Here is a 24,158-nt window from a genome sequence, read left to right as displayed (position 1 = left end):
TGCCTTTTGGTTTTACTTTCAGGGAAAAAAAAAGCCACCATGAAACAGGTGATTAAATACCCACAGCTATAGCTTCAAAAAAATGGTTTAGGCCAGGGTTATACTTTTCATAATTATTGTTCATTACTCTTACCCTTCTAACAAAAATAGGTTAAATAATATTTAATAGGGTTTCTTTTTCTTATTAATTTCAGCACTTGGCAATGTTCCCTTTGTTCTGTATATGATAATGCTGCTCTGTATTTCCTGTTTCCTACCTTAGTTCCAGTGGGAATTTTGTAGACAGCGATGTACTCAGCTTCGGCATGTAATATAATAAAAGGGTGGCTTTACTAAGAGTGAAATCCCACCTATGCCAACTAAGAAATGCTAGTAACTGACATTAGTAGAGATGTACTTATTAAGCTAATGCTTATAGCTAACCTTTGTATATTCTAAATCCAAATATATAATGCAAAAATGCTATAAATTCAGACCTTGGAAATGTTGGTTAAATTAAGTGTCTTTCTGGATTGTCATACTGAATTGTACAAAATCTTTGAAGGACAGTTCTATACAGATGAACTGATTAGTGTATCAAAATTTAGACTTGGCAGAAACATGATTGAATCATGTTGTTACAGATTAGTTTCTTTAATTGTTTTGATAGTGCCCAAAACTCATATCAGAGTGTGATTTATCTAATAGATGATTTAAAGTATGAAGTTGTTTCTTTGAGGAAGGTTTTTTTTGTAGTTTTAGATATTCCTGAAAATGTTTTCAGAGTGAAACATGTCATCTTAAAATAGGATTTTTACCTAGTTTTGGCTTAAGTTACTTTTGCACTGGCAAAATACACAGAGGGAATTTGAGCTTTACTCAAACTAAATGAACTCAAATGTATACTGAATGTAAATTGCTTTGAAGGCTGTGGATCACTAGTTAATAAATTCTGGACCTTGTTTTTCCTTTCATGAGCCAGACATTCCTTGGATTTAAGGGTAGGTTAAATTAAAGAGTAGCAAATTGCTCCCCTCTTTGGAAATAAGCGAAATCACCCTTCTGATAATAAAATATTTCTTTAACATGTCAAGACAGTTACTGAGGAAAGAGAAAGCATAAGGGGAATAAAATGAGGACAATTTATTATGAGACTTGTTCTATTGGAAATGACAGATGGTTCATAAAAGTAAATTTACCTTGTACAGAGTGATAGTACAGCCGATAGGATGCTTGCCTTGCATGTTTCTGACCCAGGTTTGATTCCCGGCACCCCCTAGGATCTCTGAAACATGACCAGGAGTAATTCCTGAGTTTCAGTGCCAGGAGTAACCCTTGAAATTCTTAGCTGTTGCCCTGCACTGCGCCCCCCCCCCCCAAAAGTTTTCAAAACTATATAATTGCCTAATACTATGTGGGTTGAAAATGAGATGAAGGGGGAAAAGAAGTCAGAAATAAAACTAGAAATATATAACCAAATAAATCTTGCCCCCTAGAAAATCAGTTTCTCTAGCTCTGCTCTAATTGTGTAAAACATTTTTAAGACTTTCAGAATTGTCTTCAGAACTGTTTTATAAGCATCTTGCCTAAATCAACATCTTTATTATCACACCTTTTTTTTGGACCCAAAAAGAATATTACTCAACCTAATCTCCCACTTAATTTATCTAATTTGGCTTAGACTATTTCCAGAAATACAATATACATTTTTTCACAGGGCATTTGAATATTTTAATTAATTTATTCATTCAGCAGCTATGACTGAGTGCTTGCAACGAATAGGTTTGTTGAGTAACATATTCCTCTCTGTCTTGGCTCTAAAAGTGGGAGGGGAAAAGGGAGGCGACTGAGGGACACAGAGGATACCAACCCCCTGACCTTTGTGAAAGGAAATCATCAGATGGACTGAGCAAAAGAGATTCAGTTTGGGAGCTACATCTGGTGATGCTCAAGGGGTAACTCCTGGCTCTGCACTTGGGGATTATTACTGGCAGTGCTCAGGGGCCCATATGGGATACTGGGGATCAGACCTTGGTGAGCTGAGTGCAAGGCAGGCAGGTGCCCTACCCATTCTGCTATCTCTCTAGAAGAAGAGTTTTTGTGGCAAATGTAACATCCTGTATTAAGGCAAAGCACAGAACTGCAACCCTTAGGAACACTGAGCATTAGAGATGGATTGAATCCAGTTAAAAGAGAATTGAGTGGTAAGTGAGGGAGGGTGAGCTTACGAGACTCCTCATAAGCCATGGGGTAGATAATGCAGATCTTAAGAGTGAGGGTTCTTATGTTTGAATATAGCTCAAATTTTGTTGCCTTATTTTGTTGGCTTTATGGTGCTGGACAATTCAGTAAGCTTCTATGTCTTGGATATTTTTGTTTTTGGTTTTTGTTTTGGGAGATTTAACAAAACAAAAAAAAAACAGTAGAAAAGATGATACTTCTTTATGGGGTGAAGTGGTTTAAATACATAAACCCAGATAATGTTCTTGGCATCATGATGAGTACACAGTAAACACTCAATAAACGTTAGCTGTTTGTACTGTCAGATCTGTGGGTAAGAGGTAGTAGATGATTTGAATAATAAATTCCTTTCATATATCATGTACTAATTTTAAAAGTCATTCATATTATAATATTAGTGCTTCATTTTTTAGGGACTGGATATTCTGTTGTATATATTTATATTTTCATATATACATGCATATCCCTAATTTATTCATCTGTGCACCAGTGAATGGACATTTGAGTGGTTTCCACTTGTTGGCTGTTTGACTGTTAAGACTAAGGAAGCTATGACTATCTCTACAAAAGTTTTAATATGAATATGTTTTTCTTTTGTGGGAGATATATAATGAGGTGTGGAATTGCTGGGTAAAGTGATAGCTATTCTTTAAACTTGAGGAACTGCCACATATTTTCAGCACGGTTATACCATATTACGTTTCCACTTGCAATATAGGAATGTTCCGTCGTCTACACCTTTGTTAACACTTGCTTATGCCTTTATAAAATTTCTGTCATCCTAGTGTTTATATCTTTGATTTGCCCTCTCTGATTCATCTAGGGATGCTGTTCTTGTTCATGCAAGATTCCCCACAATTCTGTCTCATTTGCCATAACTTCTCAAACTATTTCTTTCCAGAATTATAAGTCTGTGCTCATTGAATATTACCCTCTGAATTAATTTCTCCTGGAGTGACTTTAATTTCTCTCCCCTTAGATCATTTCCTCATTTCCCTTCTTTTCTCTGTGATTTGCCATTATTTGTCTCTTTGTCTGATTCAGAACTCTGGAATCTGTTTTAGTGTTTGTCCCTTCATTCAACTTTTGTCACCTAATTGTCAGCGAATCCTTTGGATCCCAAGCCCTAGGTATCGCTATAGGAATATAAATTGGTAAAATCTCATATAAAGTGGTTTGGATAAAAGAACATTTTTTTAAAAAAAATGTTTATACATTTTGGTTTTGTAATGCTACTAATAGAAATTTATCATAGGACAGTAATGAACCAGTGTTACAAGATTAAGGAAGTAGTTTAGTAAATTACATCTATAATATAATTTAGTGCAATTTAAAATGTTTATAATCATGTATGCATATTCATTTGTATGTACAGATAAAGATTTGTGAAAATATTTGCCACATTGTTTAATTTTTTGCTCAAGCTCTGTTAAGACTTGTTTGTCTAACAGTAATTAAGCAAATAAGCTAAGACAAAAGCAGTAAGAGCTTGTCTCAAGGAACTTAATATCTTCCAGAGAGTATAGGTTCTCAGTAAATATTTGTTGTTTCTATTTCTTTCTGTTTCTCTCATTTCTGTAACTAAGCAAATCTACTTCGTACCCATATTTTTTCAGAATCTTCACAGTTTCCTCACCTCCAATTTCATTATCAGTTCAGCTTCTATTCTGATGTCAGAGTGGTGTTTCCAAGAGGTAAATCTGGCTCCATAGCATTGCCCACTACAAACGCCTTTTATTCCCACCCCCAATGCTCATAAGATAATTTCCAGACTTCTTAGCCTGGATTACCACACTCTTCATAATTTCTCTCTGTGTACTTTTCCAGCTCTTCTTTTGCCATTTTCCAAGATAATCACCAAGTCCTGCCAAACTATCCACAACTCAAATGTGAATTTTCCTGAATACCTACATACCTTTGGACTTGTTCCTTCTGTCTGCACCATGCCAAACTTCCTTTATTTATTTGGCAAATTCCAGGTCATCATTTGAGACTCAGCTGCATAGCCACTTTCTCTCAAGGCCATTTTTGTGCCTCTACTTTACAGCTTCAGTAATATTTTGAACTCTAAGTGTATGGCATAGGTATCCCTGTCTGAGTTAGTAAGGTGTTAGGGACTATATATTTTTCTACCTTCAGCTCATCATCTTACCACCAAACACTGACTTCTGTATCTCTATCTCAGGCCTTCCCAGTGTTAACATGAGGCCTGGTACAAACTTTTCATTATCTTTTGTTGAAATTAGTAAAATGAGGTCCCTGTGGCAGTTTTTTCTCAGAGTGCCAACATTTACTCATATTTTGGGTGTTCTGACATATATTCTTTGTAAAATGTTGATAGTAACTGATAGGACATATTCTTCTGTTGGCAGCATCTGTCAAAATCTTAAATTTACTGGAGCTTTATTATAGATTCTTGAAAAAATAGAGGTCTGGGAAAGCTACTGTTTCTCATGGGGTATGGCACCAAGTCCCCCAAATCAAAAACCTATGAGTCATCCTTGGCTTCACCTCCTTCCTCATCCGTCCTCCCTCACCACATTCAGACACTTATTTGCATGTCCTGCCAATTCAACCTCCTAAATATTTCTGGAATCTGTACTGTCCTCTCTGTTCTTGTTGCCAGTTCTTTTAGGACAGGCCCTCTTTATTTTCCTTGTAGAACTGCAACACCATTTTAGTCCTCTTAGTGGTCTTCACACCATTATTCGCATCTTATCCATGCCTATTCAAAAGACTATTTACGGGTTGAAAGAAGATGCTCATTTTTACATGATAAAAGTTTTTTAGGATGTTACAAGGTTTCTTTCCTATGAGTCTTCAGCTCTCACTGCTCACATGCAAAGCCCTTGTTTTGAAGCCCTTGTTTTGCCACTTGCTTGGCTAACTCCTGATAACTTCTGCTTATTTATCACTTTCCTTTTCCTACAAGTCAGGGTTAGGTAATCCTTTTCTTCTTTAAATTCTCTTTCTCTCTCTCTCTTTCTCTCTCTCTCTCTCTGTCTCATATATGTGTGTATGTGTGTGTGCATTTATATAATAGGTGTATACATATATATATAGAGAGAGAGAGAGAGATAGGTGGGCTGGAGCGATAGCACAGTGGGTAGGGCATTTGCCTTCCATGCGGCAGACCCGAGTTCGATTTCTTCATCCCTCTCGGAGAGCTCGACAAGCTACCAAGAGTATCTCGCCCACAAGGCAAAGCCTGGCAAGCTCCCCATGGCATATTCGATATGCCAAAAACAGTAACACGTCTCACAATGGAGATGTTACTGGTGCCCGCTCGAGCAAATCGATGAACAATGGGAGGGCAGTGATTGATATATATATGTATATGTATACATATATATCAATATATCATATATCAAAATAAAGAGAGGAAAAAAGGGGGAGGGGGGAGAGAGAGAGAGAGATTGAATAATGATGTGGTTTACCACAAGAGAATGATCTCTGTTGTATGTAGATATTTTGAAATTGAGATATTCAGAAGATTGGTTAAAGTTGTCCAAGAGGTGGGGTAATTGGGTGTGGAGTTTGAGAAGAAAATGGTTTTAGAGAGTGAGCTCAGGGATTTACCAGCCATGGCTATGAAGGACGTGTTTATTGTTGCTTATGTTGTAGTGGTTCACTGGTTTCAAAGACAGTAGGCTATGAGACTCAGTTTTGATGGTGCATATCAGGCAAATAGGTTTCTAATGCTGTGTCATATTAGCTTGTATTACTTTGGATAAATTATCCTCTAAATCTCAGAATCTTCCTCTGTAAAGTGAAATTAGAACCCCCCCCCCACATACACTTAATAAGCATGTTGAAGGGTTTGGAGAGGTAATACATTAGGTAGAGCACTTCACTTGCACATCCCAATGCTGTTTCAATCCCTGGCACCTGAACCCTGCCAGGAGTGATCCCTGAGCACAGAGCCAGGAGTAAATCCTGAGCACTGCTTGGTGTGACCTAATAAATAAATTAGCAAGCAAGCATATTGAAGTTATTTAACGAATTTGCTTATATAAAGTCCTTGCTACAGTAATAGAAGAGTTAAGAAAACATTTCACAGATCACGAAGATAATTTCCAAACAAATTATTTCATGAAGATAATTTCCAAACAAATTATTTCTAACTGATTACAGCCAGCAACTTAAAGGTATGACCCTTTGTAAAAATGCTAACTTAATGTTCATGATTATAAAAACTTATTATATAGTTCTCTCCCATTACTCTTTTTATTGTTATTGTCATCCATTGCCTCTAGCCATTGGGTGGCCATTTACATAGGTTTGTAATTATTGTTACACTTATATTTGGGAGAAAGTTCCAAATCAGAACTTAGTGGCATTGCCTTTGATATCTTTTCATGTAATTAGTTACCTGGGCCAGTGTTAGTTCTTCAGATGGTTTTGGGTTATTACCATCTAGTGCTCCTTCATTTAGGCCTGAAGGGCCCCCTTTATAGCTCTAGGATAAAACTGCTGGTCACCGACTCCCTGAGCTTTTATCTGAGATGATTTTTATGTCATATTCATGTTTGAAGGATGGTCTTTCTCAATATAAAGTATTTGGTTAACACTTTTTTTTTCAGCACTTAACATTTTTCACCCCACTGTCTTCTGCTCTCTGTTGCTTTTGACAACCAGTAAACTACTAATCTTCCAGCTTCCTTCTATCTAAGCTGCTATCTCTTGCTGCTTCCTAGATTCTCTCTTTGCCTTCTGTTACATTGATTTAGAATGTGTCATCAGTCTATAATGAAGTTGGTCTGGCAGATAATAGAAGAAAAACAACCCAGTTTTACCTATACAGGGCAATTGCTTTATAACATCCTTACCACCTGAGTAAGTTAATCTCAGCACTAACTTGCAGTGATTACTAAGAATCATTTGTTAAAATTTTTCTTTATTTATTTTGAGCCCAGAAAGCTACCGGAAGTATCTCATCCGCACGGCAAAGGCTGGCAAGCTACCCGTGATGTAGTCGATATGCTAAACACAGTAACAAGTGTCACAATGGAGACTTTACTGGGCCCGCTCGAGCAAATCGATGGGAAGACGGTGACAATGACAGTTTTTTGACCACAATTGACAGTGTTCGGGGTTCACTCCTGACTCTACACTTAGGAATCACTCCTGGTGGACTCAGGGAACCATGTGGGATTCCGGGGACCAAACTTGGGTTGGCCATGTGCAAGGCAAAGTACCCTTCTACCTGCTGTAGTATCTCTCCTGCCCCTTTTTGTGGTCTTAACATGTATGAACTTTTCCAACTTCCTTTTTCTTCTCTTCTCTCCTTTACAGAAGAACAGAAAATTAGGCCCACAGCCTCAAACATGCAAAACATATGCTCTACTACTGACCCATATCCACAGACCCTCCAATATGCTTTTTGTGGCTAAATTTAATTTTACAGAATTAAGATCAGAGAAATACTTGTGTTTTCAGTCTTCCTAAACTTGTTACCTGTTTTGTGTCCCAGCCTGTTGTCTACCTTTGAAAAAAAATTTATGTAGACATAAAACTGTTCTTTAAATGCCTACTAAGTTTTATTTGTTCTGATACATCCTTTTCGGTTGTATCAGAACAAATATTTCGATATTTTCGTATTTATACCGTTTAGTTGATTTTTCTATAGTTGTAAGTGTGGTGTTAAATTCTCTACTAGTGTTATATTCCTGTAATATCTCTCTATTAAGAGTTGCTTAGTTCATTTTGGTGCTCCTTCATTTGGTCCTATGGATAATCCTAAGTGTAAAATCATTTGACTCATCTAACTTTACCTTTGTCGGCTGGAAATCTTTCTATGATATAAGTATAGCTGTACCTACCAGCTTCCCTCTCCCTTATTGTATAATTGACTTTATGGAGATTTTGAATTTGCAGAATTATTTTGTATTGGAACCTGATCCAATACAATACATCAAAAGTGTTAACTCATCATTGTATTGCTACCCTTTTTATTTCTTGACTTTGGAGTTCCAGTGGTCTTCAGCCACCTGTCCATGGACTTCCACTGGTCTATAGGTGTAAAAAGGTGACAACCTACCCACTGTTCTACTGCATTGGCTCTAATTGCTCCGGGGACTACTATGCAGGACAGGTGTCAGTCTACCAGTGCAAAAAGAAGAATGCTGGTCTTTATTGTTACTCAGAGTTCACTTACTGAACATTTTGTTCCAGTTATATCTTCTACCAATACAATAATGTATTTTTATGATTTTACATTTTACTCAATCTAAAAATGTGTTCCAAAGTAATTATGTAGTTCACATAACAACTTTGATACCACTGTCTTATTGTTTTCTTTGCCTTTCATTCAGATAAAATGCAGTAGCAGTTTGAAGAATTGTGTTTGATGATGCAAGAGTAGCTACAGTTTGTGGGGGACTATGAAAGCCTTTGAAGTCTGTTACTTAGAGTCCATTTCAGGAATTCATTCTGAGTATGAGCAGAAAGAACAGCATACAGGTTTCCTGCTACCCATTCAGACATTTAAAATAGTTTTAGAGCCTAGCTCATAGTATGCTAGATTTGTCCTGATCATGTTAGGAGTTTCTTCATATGCACACATTTATTATATTAAATATTTGCTGTGAGGCAAGTTATATCTTACACTATTGTGAAAGATTTCGACTTAATTTGTAAGACTTTGGCTAATGAATGCACAGCTATTAACCGAGATATAACTATTAGATGCACTTAGCCAGCTTTGTAGAGAGATAGAAGCTGAAACCAAATTAATAGGTTCTCTAAAGGTGAACTTGAGGAAGATGAGCTATAAAACTTTGTTCTGTGAGCGCTTTCTTTAGGACTTTTAGTAATAGAATGATTTAGTACATGAAAAATTTGGGGCCAGGTAGGTAGCACAGAGGATTGTCTGCAAAGGCTCAAAGTTTATGTCCAGGCTCCACATGACACGTATGACACGTGGCCCGGTCCTGGGGCAGGCGTGGCAGATCCCAGGAGCACTGGGCTGAGTGTTTTCAGCCAGGAGTGGTCCCCAGGCCCTTTGAGTGACTCTTGGGAGTCTTATCTCCCCGCTCCGGCCTTTTTTTTTTTAACTTCCATGGTAGCCTTAATCGCACCAAAAATTTTCCGTTATATAGACTTCTTATTGCTTTGATGTTCTGTCCATTTTCACTTTTTAGCAATAGAAAGAGGGTTCTTAAAAATTCCTGTTGCCATTTAGGTAGCATTAATTACAGTAGTGTTAGAATTTATGACTTTGATATACACAGTTACTTTACCTCACCACCACCAAAGTCCCTAAGAACTGCCACTACTGTCTAAATGGCACTTAGAGGAGTTGTTTGATTGAGGCTTTCAGGGAAATCTTTCTCATTGGTTACATGAATGACTCCCAAGAGTCACTCAAAGGGCCTGGGGACCACTCCTCGCTGAAAACACTCAGCCCAGTGCTCCTGGGATCTGCCACGGCTGCCCCAGGACCGGGCCATGTGTCTTGTGGAGCCTGGACATAAACTTAGAGCCTTTGCAGACAGTCCTCTGTGCTACCTATCTGGCCCCAACTCTATCATTATATTTCTTTTAAATACTTCTTTTTTGTTCTTACTCATTGAATCCTTTCTTGTACTAACTTCCACATTTCTGTTTCAATGAGTTTGTCTGTCCTCTTTCTCCTCCTGTTTTTTTTTTTTCTCTCCTTAAATTGCCTCTGTTCACCAAAGTATAGGGAGGAGGAAGAACTAGAAGGAAAGAAATTTAGGGGGAAGGAAGGGGGAAGGAAGACAGGGAAGTAATGGGGGAACAGAGGTCAAGGATGATGTGGGTAAGTGGTACAAATATATGTAAATATAAATTATATATAAATATACAGGGCTGGAGCGATAGCACAGCGGTAGGGCGTTTGCCTTACAAGCGGCCAACATGGCTGACTGGAGTTCGATTCCTCCGCCCCTCTCGAGAGCCCGGCAAGCTACCGAGAGTATCTCGCCCGCACGGCAGAGCCTGGCAAGCTCCCCGTGACGTATTCGATATGCCAGACACAGTAACAACAAAGTCTCCAATGGAGACGTTATTGGGCCCGCTCGAGCAAATCGATGAACAACGGGAGGGCCTTTACCTTTATATAAATATATATAGGAAAGTGATGTGGGAAAGAAGTATAGCAATATAACCATAGTAGTGACCCAGTAATGCTGAAAATGTGAGATCTAAACTGACCACCAAACTTTGAAATGGCCTGTCAAGGCGGCAGGTTGGGGGTGGGGTGGGGACAGAGGACAGTGGGGTGGATGGGCGAGCGGGATGGAGCATGGAAACACTGGTGGAGGGAAGTTGACAATGGTGGTGGGATTAGTGTTGAAATATTGTATACCCAAGATTTATCTATCAGAAACTTTGAAAATCCCAGCCTTCGAATTAAATAGATTTAATTTAATTATTAAAAAAAATTATTTCTTGGGGGAAGTTGCACGAAGAACCAGTGCAGTCCTCTATAGGAAGGCTCAGTATCTAATCACCAAAAAATACTTATGATTACATTTTTGTTGCATATTATAAGAACCCACTCTAACTGGGTAAACACAAAAGCGATGTTACTGTCTCATTTAACTAATTAATGCTTTTGATTTACACAATACCTAAATCTATGGGTAGTTAGAGTAAAACGTGTTTCGGGTGCTAAAATACTGTCATAGCGTCTCTTGGTTCTGCCTCTCTTTTGTGTGGACGCATTCCTTGGAAGGCCCGCCAAAGTGGTGGCAGAGATGACCATCAGCAGCTGCAGGCTTACGTGTGTTGCCAGCTTGGTAATCCTAGTATAAAGAGAACTTTACTTTCCCAGATATCCTGTTAAGATTCCTGGGACTGATTCTCATGGCTCTGTCCCCAAATAAATCATTGTCAGTCTATCCTGGGCAGTTTACATGCCATTCTGAGCCCAGACCCTGAAAATCTAATGGTTCCTCATAGAAAAAAAATGAGGATATGGATTTTAGAAGTAATGAATGTTAGAAATGCAGACAGCACAGATGTCTGCTGTAATCAGATGTAGGGTGAATTTACCCTGGTGTGATTCATGAAGTTTTAGTGTATTTAATTTGTTTGGAATGAATATGACTACATTAATGTATACCCTTACTTATGTTCTTTATCAGTCTTCTTTCCCTCAAGTAGAGTCGTGAGATTCTTAAAGATAATAAAATAATGGAGGGATTTGTTTAGTAGCTCTGCAACTATGAAATGCTTCAGTAGTATTAAAAATTGCAATGCTTAATTTAAAAAGTTTTAAAAGAAAAATGGAAGGGGGCAGAATGGTAGTACAGTGAGTTGCAAAGCACTTGCCTTGCAAATGACTGACCTGAGTTCGGTCCTGGCATCCTATATGGTCTCCCTAGCACTGCCAGGAGTGATTCCTGATCAGAGAGCCAGGAATAAGCCCTGAGCACCACTGGGTGTGACCCATGAAACAAAAATAAATTAGATAAAGAAAGACAATACTAGTTTTAGATTTATTAGAACCTCCAAACTGGGTACAGTGCTTCAGTAGTAGATACAAAAAAAATGGCAATTTTCTCCTAGCAACATACTTATTATTGTTGGGGGTCGGGGAGCAGGGTGTAGGAGGGCTAATCCTTCTGGAGTGTGACCATTCAGTGTTGTTTGAGAGTAAATGTACACACTGTTCATGTTTAGAATGAGCAAAAATACTTTCTGGCAAGTATCCAACAGTAAAGAGCTAGTGGGATGTATGAACATAAATTTACTGCATACAAGTTGCTTGCCACAGTATACACTTCGTGGTCTATAGAGGAAAAGATTAGAGATAAAAATATTCTCAATTCCAACTTCTGGCTATAGTTCAGATGGAATTTTGTTTAACACACTTCAGCAGCTATGCCAGACGTCTCTCAGCTCTTGAATTATTTGATGTGCAAACATTTACGAGTTGGGCGGGGAAAAGTGACAGGAAAAAAATCCTCATAGAACTTCCTGTGACATGTCAAAGTTTAATCACAGCAAACGATGCAGATTTCCCTTTTAATAGAGCTACAATAGAAAGGCAGGGCATGTGTTTACAAAGCTTGTTGTTTGGGCAACCTTTGTAAATTGTAATCTTTGGAAATCCCAAACTCATTGGATGTAATCCATCCATTAGATGAAGGCAACTTGCCTATGCAATGGATCCAGAATAGCAAGTTAAATGGAGAACATGAACGGGAAGCAGTCATTAAGAATGACAATGGGTAGGATGCAAAGTTAATTCATGAAGATATTTTATTATCAGAGATAATTACAGAGATGTCCCAGAGATAATTACATCACTGGGGCAGCTGGAAGGCTGAGTGCTATTCTGGACTGCACTGCTTACTCTGCCCTGCAGCTGAGGTTCAGGACAATGGAGGAAGCGAGAGAACTTACTTAGGCTGGCTGGCTGGCTTAATTGTGAGATGATAACAACCTATCTGCCTTTCTAGAATGCATTTTGCACAACGAAACTGGATCCATAGTCTTAGCGTATGCTGAAAACTATTATGTTTTCTTTGGTTCACTTTTTACTTTTACTATTTGAACACTTACCTTGATCACATTGAACTAAACTCTAAAGGATTAATACTGAACAGTAGCATTAATTTTCTCTGATACTGTATTTGCGATACTGTATTCATATTCAACATAGTATGATCATATTTCACTTACAAAACTGTAGTTCTGCAATCACTGAAAGTCCATTTACTGACTAACCAAAAAAAAAAAGTTTTAGAAAGCCGGTCAACTTGGAGAATCATATAGTTGAAGTTTTATTTTCCAGTATTTATGTTCAAATGTTCAGACCTGTGTGGTTCTTTTGTAAGTGTACGGGTTATAGGCAGCCTGACTACATTCCTCATTGATTTATATAAATATGTTACAGATTGTTAGTCTCCTGCCAAATACCAGGGACTTCAGTTCTTGTTTAGCTGAATTGCTTTATGTGAGACTTATTTGTTATGTTAAAGTATCTATCTTCTCTTTATTGTCCAGCAAAGTGGCTATTATTTGATTTGGTCTAAACCCAAAGGGGGATATTGCAGATGAAAAGCATCATAAATATTATGTTATAGAACTCCTAAGGTTAATATTTATAGCTCTTGATACAAAATGCATGTCCCACCCATAGTGCCTAATATAACTTAATTTTTGCTGTGATAAAATTTATGAAACAATAAGTCAGGGGGAATTATATTTATATATAACATATAATATATATTTGGGATCTGGAGAGAAAGTAATAAGAGGTACGGTGCCTTGCATGTGACCATTCCCTATTTGGATCCCCAGCACCACAGATGGTTCCCTAGTTACCACCAGGGGTCACTCTTGAGCATAGTCAGGAAGTGCCCCTAAGCACTACAGGGTGTTGCCCAAACCACCCCTACTACAAATTCCATACTTTAATATAAAGCCATACTTTCAAAAAAGTTTTTAAGTGGTATACTCAGTCTATAGGATGTTGGTAGTTGGTGCTGCAGCCAAAGCTATTGGTAGTGGGGAGAGGGGTCTCGAGGGATATATATTTATGTATGTTAACATATATATGGAGCTATGGCTGGAGCGATAGCACAGCGGTAGGGTGTTCGCCTTACAAGTGGCCAACATGGCCGACCCGAGTTCGATTCCTCCGCCCCTCTCGGAGAGCCCAGCAAGCTACCGAGAGTATCTCGCCTGCACGGCAGAGCCTGGCAAGCTCCCCGTGATGTATTCGATATGCCAGACACAGTAACAACAAAGTCTCCAATGGAGACGTTACTGGGCCTGCTCGAGCAAATCGACAATCAACGGGAGGGCCTTTACCTTACTTACCTTTACCTTTACGTTAACATTTATACAAGTTCTACTCCACACAGTCACACTTTTTTTCAGTTTCCACCAGTTAAAAATGAGTGTCGGGGCTGGAGTGATAGTACAGCAGATAGGGTGTTTGCCTTGCATGCAGCTAACCCGGGTTCAATTCCCAGCATCACCTACGGTCTCCCGAGCACCGCCAGGAGTAATTCTTGAGTGCAGAGCCAGGAGTAACCCCTGTGCATCGCTGGGTATGACAAAAAAAAAGAATGAGTGTCTTTTCTCCCTGTTTTTTCACAGGAAAAATTTACCAGATAATTGACTATGACTTCCGTGCCTTTTTTTCCCTTTGCCTGTCTGGTGGGTGGAGACCAGTCCCAGGTGGCATCAGTGAGCCGTAATATTTTGAGGAGTTGGATATATGTTGGAAGAACATAACTCGGGTGTGCTCTCCTTGAATTGAGTCATACAAAGAGTAAAACGGTTTTAGCGCGATGAAGCAACGTAGCCGACTTGGCTCACGCTGTTAGGTAACAAGCAACCGTCTGGGAGCAGGTGACCTGCAGGGTCAGCAGAGTTTTTGGTTCTCTTCATTCTCCAATTGCAGCTCTGCCGCATTATCTTTTTTTTCTTTTGGAAATTACTAAAATGTGTTACATTTTACACACTGCGAGTGCAAGAAGAACTGGAGTCATTACAGTTGTTGTTGATCTGAGGTGATGATCAACCCTGTTTTCTGTTAAGAGGATTCATTGATTATATGGAATTATTTTTTTTAGATGAACACTTGAGAAACAATTCTTAACAGTGCAGTTTCCATATTTGCATTTAATGTTTGTACCTGTCACTCTGGGTTCATGGTCATTTTATTTCATTATGGAAACAAATATCAGGTATAAAGAAGCTTGGTCATTGTGGAATTCCTTTTCCTTCTTCAAAAGAAAGGGAAAAGTTGAATTGTTCAAAAGAAAGTTGTCTTTAAAAGTCTCTGGAACTCTCATATGCATGTCTGAAAAATTTTTGGAGACTTTGGGCCAAACCTTCTTTCAGGAGTTTTCTTGCCCTAGAGGTGTCTCTGTGCACTAGGGACTAGGGACTAGGGACCCAGTCTCTTTCAGCCAGACCCCTTGTGCCTCCTCTTGGCCTGTTGTGATGACAGTCACAGGCCCTCTCTGTCCACCCCGACTCTGCAGCACTCACAGCCCTGCTCCTTCCATGCTGGGATTTGGCCATACTGTGCAGTTATCTAGGGAGCAGCTAAGCCTAGGCACTCTCCAGACTAGCCACTACATCACAGATCTCTTCTAGAAGCCCCCTCAGCAGGACTGGGTCATGTCGTAGCACACCTTCCCGGCCTCAAAATAGAGTGAAGAAATGAGAGTCACCCTCCATTATCAGTCTGGAAAAGTTTTAGTAAACTTTTACAGGCATCAAATTCATGTGTGATAGCAATCACTTTTTCTCTGGTATGTATCACTTATCATTAACAAATGTATTGGCTTCTTATCCCTTAGGATAATTTTTCTTTTTTTTCTTTTTTTTGGACCGGAGTGATAGCATAGCAGGTAGGGCGTTTGCCTTGCACGCGGCTGACCTGGGTTCAATTCCTCTGTCCCTCTCAGAGAGCCTGGCAAGCTACCAAGACTATTCTGTCCGCACGGCAAAGCCTTGGCAAACTCCCCGTGACATATTCATTATGCCAAAAACAGTAACAATAAATCTAACAATGAAGACGTTACTGGTGCCCGCTCAAGCAAATCTATGAACAACAGGAGGACATTGCTACAGTGCTGCAGTACTTTTTTTTTATTGATTCTCCATGAGGTACAGTAACAAAGCTTTCATGTTTGAGCTTCGATCAGATAGTCATCAAATACCCATCCCTTCACCAGTGCACCTTTTCCACCATCAAAATGCCCAATATTGCCTCCCCATACCACACGTCCCCCTGCCTGTGTGGCATACAATTTGCACAACACTCTCTTTCTCTACTTTAGTAACCTTTGATATTTTGAGACCAGTCCCACCACCACTCATACCTGCTGAAAAGACAGTGCTAGACAATGTGTTTTGAGTTGCTTGTTATATGTATCAATATAATGTCGCACGCCGTCGAGAGCTGTGTCCGCATGCTCTAGGAATTCTAAACTTGTAATAATAAGGATCTGAAGAGGTGGCTATGGCAAGTTGCTCGGGTCCAAGATTCGTTTATATGTCTCTGGATCATGGCCGTGTGGGAGCTTAAGTAAACGGTGGATGGATGTAGCATCATTTCAGAGTCCCATGGGGTGGGGAGAAGGAGAAGGGCCCATTCCTCCCCTGTCCTGTGAGGCCTGGCATCTGTGGCCACCACCACCCATACCAAGTATAATTTTTCTAGAGGTGCTCTTAGTGACTTCAGAGGACTTCAAAATTTGGGGGGAGGTGGAAGGGGGGCAGGAATTAAGTTTAGAAATAGATGATTTAAACTTGGCAATTATAAAAGGTAAAGGCCCTCCCGTTGATCGTCGATTTGCTCGAGCGGGCCCAGTAACATCTCCATTGGAGACTTTGTTGTTACTGTGTTTGGCATATCGAATACTCTCGGTAGCTTATGGGCTAGAGAAATCAGAGGTTTGACATGAGTACTTGCTCTCTGGAAGTGGGTGACCCCGGTTGGAGCCCAGTACCATAAGGTGCCCTGAGCACCAAGAGCCACCCCCGAATACTACAGGGGTAAAACAATCCTTCATCCCACCAAAAATAAAATAAAATAAAAATATCTGTAAATAGCTAAGTGTGAGAGGGAAATTCACTTGATCTTAATTTATTTTAATGCAGTTTTAGAACTTAGCCCAAACTGCCCGTAATTAAAAAGCAGTTTGGATCTGGCTGTGAAGTATATGTTGTTTCCTCCCACCCCCAGTTTTGACTTAATTATAGTGCCTTCGGTTTCTTTAAAGTTTAAAGGGAAATACCAAGTGTTGAGGGGCACATATAGCCCAGAGATGTAGTAGGGTGTCATGATGAACCATCTAGGCAGGAAAAAGTTTACACTAGTAAAAGACAAAGTAGACAATTGAGTCTACTCTGCATTTTAGTTACTGGCTTGAATGAGTATAGAAAGCTTTTTTTGAAGATGTTTTAAAAAATAACAGACAATAGTGTGAGTAGCATTTATTAACCTTTCTTAGTATTACACTCTGTCAAGAAATTTACTGAGAAATTCTTGGGGAAATTCATTTCATTCTAACAGTGTTACAGTCAGTATTTTATATATCACATAGGTGTTCCGTATGGTTGAAATGAAAGTGGGGGGGAAAGTCCACTGACTTGAAAGTTCTTTTGACTAAGGACCTTGCTTTTGAAACTTAGAGTTGTAGTTAATTGTTGCATTTTAAGGAGGAAATTGCCATCTGAATTTAATTACAAAGTTTGTTAATTTGCATCACTTAAAAGAGTGTTCAGGTTTATTGATGCAGTCTCACACCACACACACATACACACAGACATACGCACATACAGACACACACACGTGCATGCACACATATGTGCACGGGATGAGATTCCGGAGTTTTTATTAGCAAGGTACTTGGAATTTTGAGGCTAAGATTGTTTTTGCTGGTTCCAAGGAGATGGTTTTAGTCACCAAGAAGACTTTTAGAACTAAACTAAATTTCTCCGTGTTCCATCATACTTACTTTTACAAGCATGATTATAGCACCTTAAATACCAGGAATATCTTTATTTCAGAGACCACCGCTGCAAAATGCTTAATCTTTGTCTTTAATAATCCTTACTATTCGCTGAGAAGAAACATACTTTTCCTAGGTTGTGGTTTTTAAAACTATCTGTACCAGCAAGTTATACCTAAGAGATTAACAAAGGAAACTCTCGAGCAGACATTCACATGCTGGAGTTATGCTGCTTTCTCTGCTCCTGTAAAATTCTTTGTCACCATTTAACCAAATGCTCCAAGCCAGTGATTTCTGAAGTAGATGATACCAAAGGGGTTGAGATAGGGAATATCACTGGAACCATCCAAGGCGGTGAAACTGAGGGTCACTTTTTGTTTGTTTAAAGAAGGGAAACTTGGGAGGAGGGGAGCACGAAGAATGAAAAGGATGCAGTAGGCCCAGTAAGTTTGGGAACTTTCGGTGCTGAGTGCTTCTCTCCAGAACTTTCCTACTGAAATGAAGTATCAGATCCTACTAGGTATTCTTAGATGTTATTGCAGGAAATGATCAGCTCTGGCCATTATCATGATTACTACCACTCTTTATTACTTTAATTGAGGGATATCTGTAAGGTGTATAAGTGACTGCTTATTGCCACCAACTTAGTTTCTTTTCTTTCTTTTAGGCTGTTTGATGTGTGCACAGTGTCACGAACAGATAGAGAAACCAAACTAACATTAGTGTTTGAACATGTTGATCAAGACTTGACTACGTATTTGGATAAAGTTCCAGATCCTGGAGTGCCCACTGAAACCATAAAGGTACTGTTTACTCGGACACTTTTCACTGTTAAAGTCTATTAAGAAATGAATTGATTTCCTTAGGAAATCAACCAGAATTAGAGCTCTCAGAACTTAATAAATATTGTTAAGTATATTTAATGTAATCAAGTAGATGTAGATGTTTGAAAATGGAATATATCTAGCTCATTGGTTTTAGAACTCTGATAAAACTGAGAAAGAGTACAAGGGTTTAGGCCTTTGCATTAAATGCAGTTGGCCCTGGTTTTGTTTCCACCACTGTATATGGTACCGAAGCCCAGCCCGGGGTCACTCTTAAGCACAGAGCTAGGAATAGCCCCCACCTGAGCATATTGCGTGTAGCCCACAAGCCCCCTCATTCCCCTCAAAAAAAGAAGAAAAAACAAAAATCTTTTATTTTTACTGCATATTAAAGCACTGTAGCACTGTCCTCCCTTTGTTCATCAATTTGCTCGAGTAGGCCCAGTAACATCTCCATTGTGAGACTTGCGTTACTGTGTTTGGCATATTGAATACGTCATGGGTAGCTTGCCAGGCTTTGCCGTGGTTCATATTAAAATTATTGAACAATATCGGTCCTGGTCCCGGTCCTCCCGTTGCTCATTGATTTGCTCGAGCGGGCCCAGTAACGTCTCCATTGGAGACTTTGTTGTTACTGTGTTTGGCATATCGAATACGTCACGGGGAGCTTGCCAGGCTTTGCCCTGCGGGCGAGATACTCTCAGTAGCTTGCCAGGCTCTCCGAGAGTGGTGGAGGAATCGAACTCGGGTCGACCATGTTGACCTCTTGTAAGGCAAACACCCTACTGCTGCGCTATCGCTCCAGCCCAATATGTTTGCATATTTACGTATCCTGACCTTAGATATTATAATATGGTAAATATAGTTCAATCTTCTGATGGTGTAAAATCTTTTGGGGACTTTATGTAAAATATCATTTATAATCATAGAATATTATAATTATTACTGATTCACAATGGAGACGTTACTGGTGCCCACTCGAGCAAATCGATGAACAATGGGAGGACAGTGCTACAGTGCCACTGATTCTAGGGCACAGCTTTACTATGTAAGGCTGAAATACTGATTGTTAAGTTTTTCTTTTCCCTTTTTTTTTTGAAATAGATTTTATTTATTTTTATTTTACTTTTGTTTTTTGGGTTGCACCCAGCAATGCTCAGGGATTACTCTTGACTGCACTCAGGAATCACTTCTAGTGGTTCTCAGGGGACCATTTTGGATGCCAAGAATTGAACCCGTGATCAGCCACATGCAAAGGAAACACTCCCCACTGTACTAGCACTCTGGCCCCTCTCCTTTTTTTTAATTCATGAAACTTTTGTACAAAGCTTAAATCCTGCTGCCATCCCCAATTTTTGATACACAGATGACTTAAAACTAGTCAGAGGTGAGCAAGCTAGATGCTGTATGACTAGAAGTTCGTTTTTCCTTTAAGCTTAATGGAAAAATGTTCTTAAAGAGTTTTGGTAGCATTGTTTTCATTCTGCTTATTTGAATTTCCAAGTAGATCTTTCAGATCTATATATATATATATATCATATAAAAGATGATATGAAGGGGGCATGGTTAAACATTATTTAGAAATGAGTTATCAACTGGATAAGATTTTAGGTGGAGTGTACACACAGATTTGAGTAGTTTATTGTGGGCTGGGAGAATGCATAGGCGTTGATTCCCAAATTTACATGGTTCCCCAGGCATCCCTTGGTAGAGCCCTAGAGGTCCAGAGCACCACCAGGGTGGCGTGGCTGATCCCCAGTACCACGTCGCACCGTTGGGTCCTTATACTGAACCTAAAGCCTAGTTACCCAAGAATTGCGGTTAGGGCCCCTGGGTCTCCTGGGTACCACCTGAAAGCTCCCTGCCGACCTCCCCCCCCGCCCCACACACACACTCACACCCTCTCCCTGTACAAAAAAGAGGTTAGAGAATGAAATGAATAGTCTTAGGGAAAAGACTTTACAAATATAAGTATTTATTTTTAGTTAACCCTTTGTTTCTGTGAATGACTTCTTCATATGAATGGTATGCAATTTAGTACTTAGTAAGAAGTTAATAAGAAATTTTAACTAGTTGGAGTTCTAGTTAATTGACTTTCAGAGCACAAAACCAGAGAATGAAACTTCTTTTGTATAGGTTTACTTATGGGAAATATTGATAATTAGATCAAGAGAGTATTTGTTATGATGGTCAATATTTTGGTAACAGAGAATTACAGTCATTGTATAGAATGTTTCTTTCAGAGTTTATCTGAATACAGTTGTACCTAAATATATGGCCTCTTTGGGTGACTCAGTCTTGGAATAAATATTGTATGTTATTTATGTGTCTCTTTGATAACATGAATTTCGCAGAGCTTGAAAGGGCCAAAAACAGCTTGAGTTTTATGTGTCTCTATGGGTCATTTTCTGTGTGAATTAGATTTCATTTTATCTTGAATTGAATGTTTCTTAGAGATTTCTCTTTTTGTATTATTTCCAGTAGGAGATAAAACAAATTATTAGGTTTATTTTACAAAACCCAGACTTGAGAGTTTGACACACACTGTTAATAGCACCTGTTTTCTGCTTCTGGGATATATCTATTTTCACGAATAGTATCTGCTCGCAGCAAATAGTGGCTGTGGTGTCAGTGCTAGATATCCAGGGCTGATTCATTTTTCTCAGTTTGACGTATTGCAAATGACTGCCGGATCCCTGCACGTCAATATGAGGAAAGTCACCCAGAGCCTTCTCCCTTCTTCCTCAGAAAGGAAGCAAGTCATGGCGTTCTTGGCTCCTGGTGGTCTCCACTTTGCCTGAATTATGGGCAGGTGATTTGTCTCGTCTTTGCAGGACACAGAGCAAATTAACATGAAAATATCACTTCTCAGAAAACAAGGCAGGCTTGAATGCCCTGTCACTACTGGTCATTAGCCATCTGCCACTGAGACTCATACTCTGTTTATCACATTTGAAATTCAGAGCAGATGTTGCATAATAAGGTGATCTCAAAAACAAGGCAAGAAACTCTACAATAATGATAAGGATCCTGGAAGGAAATTTTTTTTCAGTGTGATATTATGGCAGGACTAATAGAAGAGATCATGTCTGAAAATCACACAGATACATGAGTGGGTAATATCTTGGTTTTAATGCAAACTGCTTTTATCATAACGCAAAATCATTTTTAAAGAACATGTGCTGTGAAAGATGCCTAAGAGAACTATTTAATTTTTAAAAAACTGATTTCAGTAAGGGCTGGAGTGATAGCACAGCAGAAGGGCGTGCAACCAGCCCGGCCGAGCCGGGTTCGATTTTTCCGCCCCTCTCAGAGAGCCCAGCAAGCTACCGAGAGTATCTCACCCACGCAGTAAAGCCTGGCAAGCTATCTGTGACGTGTATTCAATATGCCAAACACAGTAACAACAAGTCTCAAAAATGGAGACGTTTATGGGCCCGCTCAATGCAATAAACAACGGGAGGACAGTGTTGGTTTGTGTGTTTTGATTTCAGTAAGCAAATTGGAATGCTTTCATAACATCAGTTCTAGTACAGAGGATCTCAGAGGTCAGTCATGCCACTGTTGATTTTTTGGTTTTTTTTAAAGATGGGCCTTGTTTTACAGTGGTTTGGCTAAAAGAAAGCACCCCTGTGGTACAGTTGGCACTCTCGGGGTTTATAACTCAACAGTGTGGCTTCACAGACAGATAATTTTCTTCTTTGTATTCAATATTCTATGCTTTGTGCATCCTTGCCCTCTCAAGTATTCATGCCAACATAACTATATCACCCCCAACTCTCCCTCCCACACACACAGTAGACCTGCTTCTACCGCTAACCCAATGCTTTTAGCTTTCTCAGGTGCTACATATCCCTACCCCCCAGAGTAGTTGTCAGTTCTGAAGTTTAGGTTTTTTCCATACTAAGAGTCTTTCAAAATTTTCTTTAATTTTAATTTTTTTATTGAATCAACATGATAAACACAGTTACATTAGTTGTTCACAGTTGGGTTACAGTCATACAATGTTCCAACACCTATCCCTTCGCCAGTATAAATTTCCCACCACCAATATCCCCAATTTCTCTCCCCCTCCATACCTCTATGGCTTGCATTTCTCTCTCTTTCCCCCTCCCTCTCTCCTCTCTTCTCTCTCTCTCCTTCTCTTCTCTCTCTTCTACCTTCTCTCTCTCCCTTCCTCTTTCCTCTCTTCTTTCTCTCCCTCTCTACCTTTATCTTCTCTCTCTCTCTTTTCCCTCCCTCTGCCCACTCCCTCTCTCTCCCTCCCTTCCTCCCTCCCTCCTTTTGGGCATTATGATTTGCAGGTTATCATATATATCCCTTTACCTCCTTTCAGCACTCAGTTCTTGCCCAGAGTGATCAACTATCATTGTCATAGTGGTTTATTTTCTGTTCTAACTTCCCCCCCATGACCCCTGCCACCCCCACCCTGTGACAAGCTTCCAACCATGGGACCAGTCCTCCTGGCCCTCATTCTCTTTTTAAAATTTATATGTGTACCTTTCTTCTACAAAAATGTAGTATTTTGTAGGATCAGTTATTATAATGCTTTACCTAATTGACTTACATTATTATATGCTAAAGTTAGACTTTAGTCCATCATACATAACATTAACTGTTAAGCTTAGAGAAATTCTATTTATTTAGAATCAGTCATCTGAAGTTTCTTTAGAAATCTAACTTTTTTCTCAAAAGTCAGCTTCAAATATCATCCTTTATCACAAGAATTGTTTCCTTGTAAATCACAACCTTACATGTATATGTGCTATACCACCTCTCTCTTACACGTACAGAGAATGAGGTTTTAAAGGAATTTTATTTATTTTTTGTTGGTTTACCATTGACTTACAGTGATGAATCCGTTTAAGTATTTGTGAAACTTTACACTTAGAGATTACAACTAGAACTTTGGATCCTGAGTACTAAGAAAACTAACTGTCTGGGAAAAGTGTTGAGCTGCAAACCTTGAAAGATTTCTCTGTACCAGAAGAGTGAACTCTTTAGCCAAACTGCTGTAAATGAAGGCCCATTTAGGGTAACTTCCATATATATGTGTATTCATCCACTCTACATTCTGATGCCATTTACCATTCGGGCTGGATTTTTAAAAAGAGAAAACTGATACATACTCTGCTAAAGTTGAGCAACTGATCTGAATATAGATAGAGGAGCAACTGGCTGTTGAATATAGTAAGAGAGATAATTGGAAGGAAGTGGTAATTTTCAATAATTCATGAAACTTCTTCAGAAATGGTATTTGTAGATTATTTATATTATATGTACTTTTGAGGACTTTTGCAGGATAAAAAAATTATCCAGTACCTTGTAGTGCTGAAAATATCAGAAGAGAAAGAGATAAAAGTAAGCAAGTGTGTAACTATATAAATACACATAATAGCAGACTATAATAGAATTATTTGAGTTTTTTTCCCCTAGACAGAAATGTTTGTTTGTGTTTTTTTTAAAGCTACTTTTTTTAAAGATACTTGAAGACTGATCCACTAAAATAAATACTGACTCACTAAAATAAGCAAGTGATACTTTGATCAAGCTAATAAAGAAGTAAGCTCTTTAGAAAATGCTTCCTTGCCATAGTCTTTGATTCTTTTTATAGAGCCCATTAAAAGTTCTAGGCTATATATATATATATATATATATA

General features: G+C 39.0%; 1 protein-coding gene across 1 annotated transcript in view; it reads left to right on the top strand.

The window, feature by feature from the left end:
• CDK6 (cyclin dependent kinase 6) overlaps window positions 1-24,158 on the top strand; it is a 215,071-nt gene that overhangs the window by 45,761 nt on the left and 145,152 nt on the right. The window contains exon 2 of the mRNA XM_056118320.1: window positions 18,343-18,478. Coding sequence (XP_055974295.1) covers window positions 18,343-18,478 — 136 coding nt within the window. The remainder of the gene's footprint in view (window positions 1-18,342; window positions 18,479-24,158) is intronic.

The sequence above is a fragment of the Sorex fumeus genome, unplaced genomic scaffold (assembly GCF_029834395.1).
Source record: "Sorex fumeus unplaced genomic scaffold, SorFum_2.1 ptg000037l, whole genome shotgun sequence".
Lineage (NCBI taxonomy): Eukaryota > Metazoa > Chordata > Mammalia > Eulipotyphla > Soricidae > Sorex > Sorex fumeus.
This window is presented reverse-complemented; position numbering and strand designations above follow the sequence as displayed.